Source organism: Microtus pennsylvanicus, chromosome 15 (genome assembly GCF_037038515.1).
Source record: "Microtus pennsylvanicus isolate mMicPen1 chromosome 15, mMicPen1.hap1, whole genome shotgun sequence".
NCBI classification, from domain to species: Eukaryota; Metazoa; Chordata; class Mammalia; order Rodentia; family Cricetidae; genus Microtus; species Microtus pennsylvanicus.
The window spans coordinates 9671001-9684768 of NC_134593.1; the positions used below are offsets into that span (position 1 = coordinate 9671001).

The 13768-nt window shown below is 42.4% G+C and overlaps 1 protein-coding gene across 1 annotated transcript in view; it reads left to right on the plus strand.

Annotated features, from left to right (window-relative positions):
- Gch1 (GTP cyclohydrolase 1) overlaps positions 1-13768 on the plus strand; it is a 32844-nt gene that overhangs the window by 15682 nt on the left and 3394 nt on the right. Inside the window, exons 2-5 of the mRNA XM_075949716.1 lie at positions 649-758; positions 3821-3876; positions 12791-12822; positions 13671-13755. Of these exons, the coding sequence (XP_075805831.1) occupies positions 649-758; positions 3821-3876; positions 12791-12822; positions 13671-13755 (283 nt within the window). The remainder of the gene's footprint in view (positions 1-648; positions 759-3820; positions 3877-12790; positions 12823-13670; positions 13756-13768) is intronic.

Here is a 13768-nt window from a genome sequence, read left to right on the forward strand (position 1 = left end):
CCAGAACAGGGTGCTCTTGCTGGCCCAGGTTAACTCTCTTGGTCATCCTCTAGTTAATCTTCTCCTTTGCAGATTAGGAAGGGACACTTAACTAAGTGCAGCTTTTAAACACACAGCATTTTGTTTGAAATGTCTCTTGTATGCCTGACCATATATCTGAGGTTCACAGCTTTCCTATGATCGCTGCTCCCTAGAGAGGAATACACATGCAGGTTATGGGGTTTATTTCTTTAGGAAGGCAACCATGTCGTGTAAGTCCAATGCTTCCCCAAATAACTTTGGAGAACTTTGTGAAGTGTAGAAAACTATTTGGATCGAATAGAGGCCAAGGTTACAGGCCTCAGAAGTGAGAGGGCTAAGGCCTCTGTTTTTCTCATCGACGGCTTTGTACACGTGTTAGAGAGTGTGAGAGTGGGAAGAAACAGCCTGTGTTTGTCATACCTGCTCCTCGCTTCCCTTCCTCCAAATCTCAGGATACATTGTCCCAAGGATTTTTATATCAACTGAAGGAAGAGAGTGCTCACTCAGAATGGGAACTTGACAGTTTTCCTTTTTATGTTCTTAATGTCTTAGTGGGTGTTTAAAAATATTTACTGTCTTTTTGTATTTAACCAAACTGGCTTTTCTATTGTGTTTTTCTGATCTCAGATGTCCTGAATGACGCCATATTTGACGAGGACCATGATGAGATGGTGATTGTGAAGGACATAGATATGTTTTCCATGTGTGAGCATCACCTTGTTCCATTTGTGGGAAGGGTAAGGTTCTTCTTGTTGCCTAATAATTTAAGAATGTATAATGAAAGTTTTGAAATAGGATAATTATATTTAAATTATCTACTGATTCTTAATAGTCTCTGTTTACAGTTTATATAGTTTTTTTTATCCTATCAATTTTGGGTAACCTAATAATTGGAAATTTAAGCTGGGCAGTGGGTGTACATCTTTAATCCCAGCACTCAGGAGGCAGAGGCAGGCGGATCTCTGTGAGTTCCTTTGCAGCTCGAGCTACACAGAGAAACCCTATCTTGAAAAAGCATTTTTTAAAAAAAGGAAATTAAAAAAAAAAAAGAACCAGCCAGGTTCTCACACCTGTAACATCAACACTCATGAGGTAGAGGCAGGAGGATAGGATGTTTGAGGCCAGCCTGTGTTACATAGAGAGACCTTGTCTTAAAACCAAACAGAACACAACCAAAGATGCCCAGAACCAGCCTTTCGTCTTTGATGCCGTGAGAGTAGGTTGGGATAGTGAGGTTAAAATGTACTCCTTTAGAGGTGGCTTCTGCAGCTCTGGAGAGTTTAGCTATATTTTGAGTGAACTGTTTGATCTAAGATCCATGTGTGCAGAGTGTGACATCATGACACAAACAGGGATGACCGCAAAGTGTCTGGAGGTAGAGGTTATGGCATTAGTGAATTTAATTGGATTCTATCCCTTTTATATTAGAAAAAGATAATCCAGTGCAAGCTAGATAAGTCATGTCATTGTCATTCAGTGCACCTTTGAGAACATGTATGTTTATAACAGAGATGTCTTGTTATGCCCACTATCATAATAGTTTAATTCTATTTTGACTTTCTATTATTAATTTTCCAACAGAAGACTAATAGGGAATAATTGAATATTTACCCATTATCTAAATTTATAAAATGAGTACTAATATCTACTTTGCTTTTACATTAAAATATTTTGTTTTGCTTTTTTATGGTTGTAAAACAGAGAAACAGAACAACACACAAAGATGTGTTTATTTTCGGAGTTATGCATTATTACATTGTACAAACTGCCGTTCAGGGCTCGGTTGGCATTTGTGTTTTCTTTTCTCACAACTGAAAATACTGTGGTCGCCAACTTTCTCTCGGTGCACATATGCATTCATTTCTGTTACGGCTGTGCCTAGGAGTGCGACTGTAGGATCATAAGTGTGTTGCAGGATATTTGATAGCACGGTGACACCCCAAGACTCTGTTAATAACGTTAACTTTGAATCAGGGTGGAGCCAGGGACTAGCTGACAAGAATCAGTCATAGAGTGTACAGAGGACCGAGGATAGATAGGGAGCCATTTGGAGACTCACAGGCTTTTGGGACTTTCTTCGATCTGGGAATTGTAGAGAGAAGGTCAGCTGGTTGCTCCTCCACCATTACCGTGATCTATCAGGTTTTCATCCAATATGACTCCTGAGTCTTTATTGGTAATAAGTGTGTCCATATTCGCCTCACTCCCTGCTGACCATTGGCTCTGCAAAGGGGTTGTACCAATTTGCTCTCCCAGGAGCATGTGGGAGTCATCAATATTTAATACTTTAACACCACTTGGCACTTTCCTCTGAAGTTTAGTATTCAGTACACTGCATAGTTATCTGTCATCTATCTGTACACTCCGTGTCTGTCTGTCTGTCTCTGAACACTTTTATAAAGGAAAGAGGGAACATATCTAATAGCAGAAAGACTAGTATTACTGGCGTTCCATGTTCCCATCATCAACACCAGCAGTTCTCAATACAGGACCAACCGTATTATATGGAGCCACTTACTGCTACTGCAGTCAGTCCAATCCCAGATTTTATTTATTCTGTAATATCGTCTAACATGTTTCTGTAAAAGATAAGAATTAAATAAACAACTTGGTAAGTTGTCCAACCTTCTGGGTTTGCTCCTGGAACCTCTGGATTGCCCATAAACTAGACTAGATTTGTAGTCTGAACATTTCTGACCCAAGTAGTTCACAGAATGCTGAAGACGTCATAGTCTATCACACCAGGAGATATGCAATGTCAGGCTATCCACAGGTAATGTTGAGGGAACCTTTTTGCTCATCCCTGACTTTTATTGTGGGTGAGAAAGCTTGTCTCTAAGATGGTGGAGAGGATTAGTGCCCTGACTGGGCTGGACTCAGGGTTCTTTGTTCTGTTCTCGGCTCCTCACTGCTGCTTCCTGCTGCCTTCTGTGATGATCCCCGGGTTTGTGCCTCTTGGCTTTGTTCTATCAGGAAGACAGTTCTCAAACTCTTACAACACAGTGCTACTGCATGGACTCTCTAAATGTCTGATCAGCATTAAGTGAGGATGTGAAAGCTAGTTCATGCTGGCATTTAGGATGCAATTGTACTGGAAGTTTAAATTTGGTCAACTGCCAACAAATGGCCCCTTACTTTATTAGTCCTTTTAAAGGCATGTTTTCTCATACTTCAATTCTTGGCTCAGAAAGTGATAACACCCTAGATATCCATCCACTGATACATTTTAAGATGCTAATGCTCCAGTTCTTGGGAGGCAGAGGTAGGTGAATCTCCTGTTTGAGGTCAGTGTGTTCTACAGTTTGAGTTCCAGGACAGCCAGGGCTAAACAGAGAAACCCCATCTCAAAAAAGAAAAACTAGAGAACCTGGGTCATAAATTCATGTTCCTTAAGAGCCATCACATGGAGACTGCGTCCTTTTTCTTCTGCCAGGATGCTGGAGCTCTCCAGCAGCTTAGGAGGGACAACTAGGAGAAAAAGGACGCAGAGACAACTGTGCACAGGGCTCAGGGTGGGATTCTTAAAGCTGTGTGACACACGTAATAATGACATTTGTATATAGTTTCTGCCATTTAGAGGAGTCTCTTCTGATGATACCGTCACGTTATGGGATCATTTCCCCCCTTTGTCAAGTGTTCTTTTCCTAGATAGAGGACAGACTTTCGTATGTGAATCAAGAACCCAACTTTACCCTGGAGCGCTCCAGCTTGACTTCTATCATTTCAGCAACAAGTCTGTCCTTGTATAGTTTCCTCTTACTGGTCCTCATTTTGCTGATAATTTTTCTTTTCCCTGAAGGTCCACATCGGCTATCTTCCTAACAAGCAGGTCCTTGGCCTCAGCAAACTTGCCAGGTAAGAATGAACTTTATAGAATTGTTCCTATCTGCTGAGACCCTCAAGATTCCTTACCTCTGTCTCTGTGGCTCTAGCGTATACGTTATATTATAATTTAAAAATCTGTCCTTGCATGGGCAGCCCTGCTTTCAAGATTAGAAACGCTATATCTCTTTCTGCTTCTCCTTCACTGCCTGTTCCTCTCTCCCCCAGCACATCACTGACATATGAGCTCACAACTTTCTCTGTAGAGTTTCCCCTGACTGAAAAAGATCCAAGATTCCCCCACCCCCCAGTTCAGCCCTGGGTCTTAAGGAGATGTTAGTTAACAGTGAGGGGAAGAAGCATATACATGGATCTAACTGCTTTATATTTTGGGGGGCAGGGAATTGAAGAGCACCTGCATATATGGAGAACAGTGTCAAGGGCATTGTAGGAAATACTTGGATGTTTATATAAGTCTTGTAGGCAAAAAACAGAGCCAGAAGACTGGATTTGGGTTCATACTCACAGTAAGGCCTAGTCTAATGAAGACATGTCACTGCCTCCTACACTGGTTCCCAGCGAATTCAAGTAGAGGCTTTGATTGTCCCATTGTTCAAAGTTTTCTGCCAGGGTGTATTCTTTTATGCTCATGAACTGAACAGAAGCAACTAGAGACTACACACTTCATGTTAGTGAGTTTTCTTCATCCTCTTGGGTGCTAGAAGAGGCTTGTGGTTATACAGTCTTCATGTGTTCTTTACTGGGGTTTCTTCCCGTTGTGAGTCCTTCATGTTATCAAGCGGAACTGGACTGATCGATGCTGTCCGACATGGCTGACACAGATAAGTTTTCTTTCTAGTGTGAGTACGTTCAGGTTTGCGAGGGTACAAAAAGAAAAAAAAAATAAAGTGAAGAACATTCCACATTGCTGTTACCATATGGTATCTTTCTAGTGAATACTTACTTATGTATTTGAAAGTTACTCATAGAACACATTCATGGGATTTCTGTCCACTGTGCACCCTTCGTGTGAAAGGATTTCCTGTCTGCTTACACATACAGTTTCTCTCCAGTGTGAGTTCTGTTGTACCACAGAAAGGATTCTAACCAGTGAAGGTTTTCCCACATTCCTTAGATACACGATATGCGGTCTGGTGTGAATCCAGAAAGCACTGAGGATGACTGAGGGTTTCCTGCCCTCCTTGCATTTACATCTTTGTCTGCGCTCCTGATATTCATAGAATTGAATCCCAGTGGACGTGCCTAGGGACAGATAGCCAAGTGGGACTTCTCCACTCTCGTTGTTCCTGTGTGGTTTTACAGGAGGATGAGTTGTCTTATTCACTGCGTGGTCTGGAAATGGGGTAAAGTTTTCTCTGCATGGACCACCTTTTTTTAGTGTTCTGTTTTCTTCCTACCACTCGACTTCACAGCTTTCTTCTAGAGTTTTTATAGTATTTCAGTGCCTGGCCTTTCCATTATTTTCTATTTCCTGGTATTTACAGTGTTGTGGTATCTTAACCAGGACTCTTGACGGGCTCACAGTAATGCGAGCCAAGCCACTTGGGGGCTCTGTTAGCATGTGAAATGTGTGTTTTTGAACTTGTGACAGACCAACATGTGAGGCTCTGGTTTCCTCTTGCTTTTCTTTCCCCATGCCTTGTGTTTCTGAGCCCTGCAGGCTAGTGCGTTCACTTCTAGGCCATTTGCCCCTGCAGCACAGGGCACACACCCGCTACTTTGCTTACTCTCATCCTTTTTTACTTACATGTTCACGAATTTAAAAAAAAAAATCATTTTTGAGCTAAACATGGTGGCACACACCTTTTAATCCCATCACTTAGGAAGCAGAGGCAGGCAGATTTTTGTGAGTTCAAGGCTAGCCTGGATTTCATAGTGAGTTTTAGGACAGCTGGGCTATGTAGAGAGACCCTGTCTCAAAAAAATAAAACAAAGTAATAACAAAAAAATGTACTTCCACTTTTATTTGGGATTTGAGAAGAGGTGATGTGTGTATTTGGCCATTTGTGTTTAACTGGAAGTCTAGTGTGAAGGTTTGTGTTCATAGATCTCTGCTAAGCCCTACCCATCAATGTTTTACTGCCCCTAAATGTTCTTTTGTGTTTTAATTTGGTTTTATGGAGACAGTGAACCCTGGGTTATCTGGAGAAATACTGGGAGGTGGAGGTGCATGCGTGCGTGCGTGTGTGTGTGTGTGTGTGTGTGTGCGTGCGTGCGCGTGCGTGTGTGTGTGTGTGTGTGTGTGTGTGTGCGTGTGTGTAGAGAACCAAATGAAGGGGTAAGTAATGAATGTGCAGTCATTGCATTTAAAGCTATGTTTGAATCACTTGATTGAGGTTACAGTGACCTCAGTCACGACTGAAACGAATATGACTGGCTGTTCCATGGCTTTGATGTATAACCCATCAAAGTGAGATTTGCCCTAGTCCCGAAGTGGTAGCCCTCATATTTTTCATTTCCTTTTTGGTATCTGTATAAACCTGTGGACTTTGAATGACAATGCTTCTCCTAGGCTCATGTGTTTGAACTCTTGGTCCCCAGTGGCTGGCATGGTTTGGGGATCTAGGATGTCTGGCCTTGCTGAAGGAAGTAAGTTAATGCGGGTAGGCTTTGAGGTTTCAAAAGTCTTCTGCCATTTCCAGTTTGTTCTCTGGCCTTATGCATTTGGTTTAAGATGTGAGCTCTCAAGACTGCTGTTCCAGTTTCTGTGCCTGCCTGCTGCCATACCTCCCTACCAATATGCGATGGACTCTTATCCCTCTGGATCCACAGCCCAGATAAGCCCTTCCTTTTATAAGTTGTCATGGTCATGGTGTTTTATCACACCAACAGAAGGCAGAGCAGTCTTCCCCAAGTTACTTACTCCCAAATAATAGTAAAAACAAATTTATGCCAACTGTGAATAATAGTACTCCCAGTGTGCTCATTGCACACAGTCATAGGCCAGTGTTCTGTGAATAATAGTACTACTAATATACTCCTTGTACACAGTCATAGGCCAGTGTTGTTCTTTCTGGTGTTCCCTTTTCCATCAAGAAATGTTAGCTAGCAGGGCCGTGGTGGCTCACGCCTTTAATCCCAGCACTCGGGAGGCAGAGGCAGGCAGATCTCTGTGAGTTTGAGGCCAGCTTGGTCTAGAAGAGCTAGTTCCAGGACAGGAACAAAAAGCTACGGAGAAGCCCTGTCTCGAAAATCAAAAAAAAAAAAAAAAAAAAGAAATGTTAGCTCTATGTATGTGTGAGGAAGTGAATCCACAAGAGCCTGAAATATCAATATATTTATTGAAGAACACTCAAGAGCAACAAGGTATAGAGCTTCCATTGTCCTCTGCTCTGTGGGTGCTGGAAGCTCCAATCAGATCACTGACCACCACCCAAGAGAGTGAGCAAGCCCCTCCTCTTTTTAAAGCAATCACACACACACACATGACCACATCCCTAAGTCCAGTACCCCCAAAGCTATTCACTGAATGACTTCCCACACACTTCTCCTTTTGCCTGAATTAAAGGGCTTTAAATCTAGTACAAAACTATATACAGTAAGGACAAATATCAAGTGTCAACCAGGAGAAAGAAAAGGTAGTAACACATATAAAATAGAACTACAACCATCAAGCATGAAACACACATACTAAATGTCCCGGATGTAGATAAATAAGCAACTAACAGAGAGTAATCCAATAGTTGTCCTATCCTAAGAACTCAAAGTCTTGTACCTAAAATGTCTTAGTTAAGTTATGAGATGATATTAACCATGACTGTCTAGTCATCAACACCATCAAAGACATGAGAAGAAAAGTAATGTTACCTGAGTAAGTAGGAAGTGCAAGCAAGTGGCTTTCAAAGCCTGTAAGAAATGATAGAAACAGCTGGCTACCTGGACAGTCACCCAAAATCTCATTGGCAATGTTGGGACAACCAACTTTGACTGGGGCCTAGAATATCTGACAGGCCATTTTTAGAAGCAGGAAAATTTGAAAGACTGTCCTACCCTGTTTTGGCAAGGTTTAGCAGTTGCTTTTGTTTGTATCCTGCTTGCCCAATTTTGAACAGCATGCATACTGCAAGGGCAGTTCCTTGCCCAAAGGCCAGTTATGCCAAGAAGAAAACAAGCTCTGAGTGGAGTGTCTTCAGAGCCCAACATTCTCTCAGGAATATTGCTGCTGCCAGGAGCAACCGTGTCTCAAGTCTACAGAATCCTGAGTTATTTAAATGCCATATTCTTCAGGTCTTTGAAGTGTTTGAAGATTTCCTATCTATGGAGAGTACAATCTCTGTGCATCTAGAGAGCCTGACTAACATGATTAATAGTATAACAAACATGGGTGACTATTAACCTGTCATTCTTAAATAGCCTGTATAACTAAAAGCTTCATATAAAAACATAAACAATCTTTAAGTAGATGTGCAGCACGAGGACAATGACCTTTAAATTGTATCAATATAAAATATCTTGATCAGAGGTAGAAATGTATAGTGCATTATGATAAAAAATCCTAAAATTACATCAAAATACAAAATATTTTAAGCAGAGGTAGAAACATATACATACACTATGAGAAAATAATGTTACATATGTATACAAATATTGTAAGCAGAAATAGTATATACAGTATAACAAATATAATTTGAATTTGTATCAATATACAAATTAGCTTAGGAATACAAAGATAATTTTACATATATATCAATGTACAAGAATCTACACCAATGTAAATTGTCTGTAACTAATAGTAGGTACTCTGATCTACCTATTATCTCATTTTATCCATTCCCTCTTTTTTCTTTTCCAAAAGAGATTCCTGAGCCTAAACTTCATATTCCACCCTCACATTGGGCGCCAGGTATAAGCGTGAAGAAGTGAATCCATGAGAGCACAAAATAAAGGGAGGAATTAAATATTTATTGGTGGCCAGGCAGTGGTGGCACACGCCTTTAATCCCAGCACTTTTGGGCAAGGCAGGCGGATCTCTGGGAGTTCGAGGCCAGCCTGGTCTACAAGAGCTACTGCCAGGACAGGCTCCAAAGCTACAGAGAAATCCTGTCTCGGAAAAAAAAATATTTATTGGTGAACACTCATGAACAATAAGGTAGACAGCTATGATGGTCCTCTGCTCTGTGGGTGCTAGGAGCTGCCATCAGATCTCCGACCACCACCCAAGAGAGTGAGGGAGCCCCTCCTTTCTCTTAAAAGCAATCAGTTCACTGACAGAAGACCATGCCCTTAAATCTAGTACCCTCAAAAGCTGTTGGCTAAATGAATTCCCATAATAACTATATGCCTTTATTATGGAAATTCTGGCACTGTTGAGATCGTAACAGACTGTCTATACAGGGAAGATGGAGTTGGGGAATGGCTTCCATACTAAAAAAGTTTCACAGAGCACTGTAAGCTTAGGTGTGATCTTTTTATTTCCCTCTCTTTGGTGCTGAGGATCAAGCCCACAGCTTCACTCAGTCTAGGCAAGTGAGTGGCTCTGCCTCTGAGTCATACCTCCAAGACCCCAGAAGACCTTGAAGACTTCCTCTGCTTGTCTTGACTGACAGTATGAACAGTGGCTTCTAGGGTGATCCAGTGGGGTCATGGAACAAATGATGACTCAGAAGCACAGGAGGACAGTCTTAATTCTGTCCTTTCCTGGGGAAAAGATCTTAACTAGTTAAACCTTCTGTGGAGCAATATAAAGAAGCCGATTGCTTGCATGAGGATTTGCCGTTTGCTAATAGGATTAAAATTTAGGAATAAAAGGGGACTCCAAATCAAGGCATTGAGTATGTGTTACTTTCACACTGTAAAAAACTGAAAGAGAGGGCATGTTAAACAGAAAAGTCAACTGAGGTTTTTATCCAACTGTCTATTTCTTTTAGGAAGTAGGAATGCTTAGAGAATAAGGAGTAATAAAGAAAGCTGCATCTTAGCAAAGCCTTACTGTTCATTTTAATCTTGTGGTGAAGTTTGTTGTGTGCTCACCTTTAAATGCATGACCTTTCCATTCCTGTAAAGTCAAATATCAGGCAGGGAAGCTGTTAAGTAACAGGAGGACACCAGAAGTAAGCTGGTTTGGTTCTCTGGGAAGTCTAGAGTAAACTCACATCAAATAGAAATTCTCTTTGTTGCTAAAAATCTGATTGTTTTCTTGCCTAAATTAATATAATTAAATCTTGAATTTGGAACTGTAGTTCCTGGGGTAGCCTTGGCCAACCTGTATATTGATTTCCCCGGTGTGGAAGGACTGTCTAGGCCAGCTACTGCCCTGACCAGCTACTTTCATGCAGTCCATTGAAAGCTAGGGAAACTGCACATGACTACAGAGGAAGTCAGATTAATGTTATGGGAAAGAAGGGGTCAGAGCTGGCCAGTTTTGTGAACAGTCCTTCCTTGTTGACTAACCAAAATAACCATTAATTTTTGATGTATTAATAAATTCATAAAATGGTATGGAGGTACATATCTTTAATCCCAACACTCAGGCAGGAAGATCTCTGAGTTCAAAGCCAGCCTGGTCTACACAAAGAATTTCAGGACAGCCAGGGTTACATTGAAACCCTCTCTCAAAAAAGCCAAGAAGAATTCATAGAAGAACCTGTAACATTGCTTGAGTCAAGTGATGATGCCACCTACTCCTGATAAGGGCCTGCTAAGACTAGATAACAGTTATAGATTGAGCTCATTTACAAATATGGTTCTACAAACTCTGAATATAAAAAAAATTTCCTCTAACATGTTAGTTACAATGCTGTTTTCAACCCAATGGGACTCATTGCTATATAAGCGCTTTACACTAAAATCAACAACCACTCACACAGGTGCAGTGAATGCACTTGTTGATGCTTGCCCGGCCCTGCATGTGAGTGGTTATGCTTTGGGGATGCAGAGGCAACTGCAGTGAGATGTACAGGACTCAGCACTCAGCCATAGTCTGTCCCCACGGTACAGAGGAGGGATGTGAATCTTGATTAGGAAGAGCCGGAAGAAGCGCCCACAGGTTCATGTTCACAAAGCCCTGCTCAGAATGAATATCACCAAGACAGGTGGTGCGGTTGACGGTGATGGACAGATGGTTCTGTCCCACAATCTCTAAATATGTCAATACTTGAAAAGACCAAGTTTTCTTTAAAAATCCAACATCTCTTTAAAAGTTCAAAGTCTCTCAACTGTGGGTTCCTGTAGGGAAAAAAAATATTAAAAGCTTGATAAACACTTTCATACTCCAAGAGGGAAGCCCCAGGGCACAGTTACCTTCAGATCAAAGCAAAGCCACAGTGCAACAGTATGAAGTCCAGTGTCGGGGTCTGGGACTCTCATCTCCTGGGCCTCAGGAGCTGGAGCAGTTTTGTCACCTGGCTCTCCATCCGCACATCCACAGCACACGTGGAGACCGACGGCTCCAGGTGGCTCACCCCACAGCTGCTGCTGTACTTGGTGGTCATCCTGTGGTACTGGCATCTCCAAGATGCTCGGGTCTCTGTTGAGGTGGGGCTGTACTTTCAGCGATAGCCTCCTGGGTTCTTTTCAGGGATTGTGACCCTGCCACAGGGTGCCAAGTCTCCACTTCTCTCCATGACCCTTTCAATCCCAGTCCTGAGGCTTCTAATACCCCCGAGGCTGCTCCTTCACCAATGGCCTCTCCTGACCCCTTCATGTCTTCAAAACTGGCAGCACATGACTAGGTTCGACTACCAGCACGAGATACAGCCTCGGGTCACTTTGGATTATAGCTTCTGTGTGCTGACCCTAAGGAAACATCTCAGGGCATTTCCCCTCAGTGATGCTGGTCTCTTCTAAATCACGGCTGATTCTTCAGCCCTGGCTGGACCGTATGGATGGCCCCGGCAAAGCAAAGGTTTCACTTCAGTAGTGTTAGACTCTTGTTAGTAATCATAGCTGATTCTTCAACTCCAGCTTGCTAGACGCTATGGATTCTTAATTCAAAATATCACATGAATGGTCCTCATAGACTCTGACTCCCTCTGAAACCTCACAAACCTGGCTTCTATTGTCTGCATAGTTCTCAGCATTGTCTTCATTGTCTTCGCAGTTCCCACACCAGCTCACGAAGACTTTTCCAGGCCAAAATTCCTAAGTCCTTTCCAGTCCTCCTATACCAGCACGGTCATGTTGGTCGCAGCAATAATCCACTCTCAGCTACTGGTGTTTTTCGTACTTAGGATTACTGCACCATCTGATAACATGCCATAACCCAAAGCAGATTGGGTAGGACAGGTTTATTTCATGTTAGAACTTTTCTGTGATACTCTATCACCTAAGGAAGTCAGGTTAGAGACTCAAGTCCAGAGAGGTATAGAGGGTGTGTGTGTGTGTAAGGATAGGTCTATAGCGTGAGTCTCCACTTTCTCATGGGTTGTCCACACTGCCACCTGGCAGGTTTCATTTTAAGGCCAGGAACCTCTTATTTGGGAGAGCATTAATCCCGTGAAATACTTACATAAACCTTTCATAAAGAAATGCCTGAAGAAATCTAATCGCACTAATCTGATTACTCTAATAGATTTAGCTGGTTCAGTAGTTGGCCTACTATTAATTAACAAATGCCTTTTTATTTTTAACTTGAACTTTAAGCTCTGATAAGACAATATGATTAATTAGAGTGCTTGGGACTTAGCCTGAAGTTGATGACCAGGGAGCATCAAGGCTTGTTACACCCCTGCAATTCTGTTTTTCGTGAGTGAACGCTACACTCGAGGACTTACTAGCTCTTCCTCTCTCTCCTTGGGGACACAGGGGGCAGAGCTGAAGTGTGACTGGAGGTCTCTGCTTGTGTGTGTGTGTGTATCTCTTTCTTTCCCATAAGCCATCTCTCCTGCCCGTATCCCACCATTGCTGCCACAAGGTCCTTTTCCTCTCATGAGGAAGGTTTGCCAAATTCATTTCAAATGTTTAACTAAAACAATTCCTTCTTTTCCAGGATTGTAGAAATCTATAGTAGAAGACTACAAGGTAAACATTTACAAGTTTTATTTACAGAAAACATTTTCCCCGTGGAACAAATGTTTTTACTCTGTTGCAAGTGTAATAAATATGAAGGGCAGAAATGGAGCCTTCCTAGGGAGGTACGAGATAGTCTTTTTACACCGTTAGCAGAAACCCTGTCATGCTTTTATATTCTTTCTGTGTCCGTGCATGTGCCGACATTTTCAAATCAGATCGTACACATGTAAACAGAGGTGGCTCATGTGTGACTGGCCTCACTTCCCTCCCCATTTCCTTTCCCACATGTTGAGCAGCCCCTCATCCCACCCCCTAACTGTGTCATTCACTCCTGTGGATGCTTCAAGTCTAGCCAGTCTTTGCTTTGGTAGACATTTGGGGACTTTTGTCAGTTTCCTGATGTTGGCACGATTCTGAGAACACCCTTATATGCGTTCAAAGACGAGTTGTTTTTGTTAACACAAGCACTGAATTGTTTAGGCTCCAGCATCGGCTCTCAGCAGTCGGGCAGTTGGCTTCCAGGCTAACTCTGCCGCATGGTGATGAGCTCTTCACTCCACCAGACCCATGGAGATGCTTGTGAGCTGGTATCGGTGTTCTTGATGCACACAGAAGAGATCTTGATGCTCGAGACCCTCCCCTGCAGAGTTTCCCCAGGACTTGTCGTGCTTGGGAGGACACACACCAGGGGCTTCTTCGAGCTGTAGCAGATAGAATAATCTCAGAGAAAGCTGGCATGCCATGGATGTTAAATCCCACAATTTTGTAAGATCACAAATATTCTAGAGACAAGAAAAAAAAAACTTCCAGTTGTTTGTGTCTGGCTTTTAAACCTATTCCTCTGTCACACCCCACAGTTCAAGAACGCCTTACCAAACAAATTGCGGTGGCCATCACAGAAGCCTTGCAGCCTGCCGGCGTTGGGGTAGTGATTGAAGCAACGTAAGTCCAAACC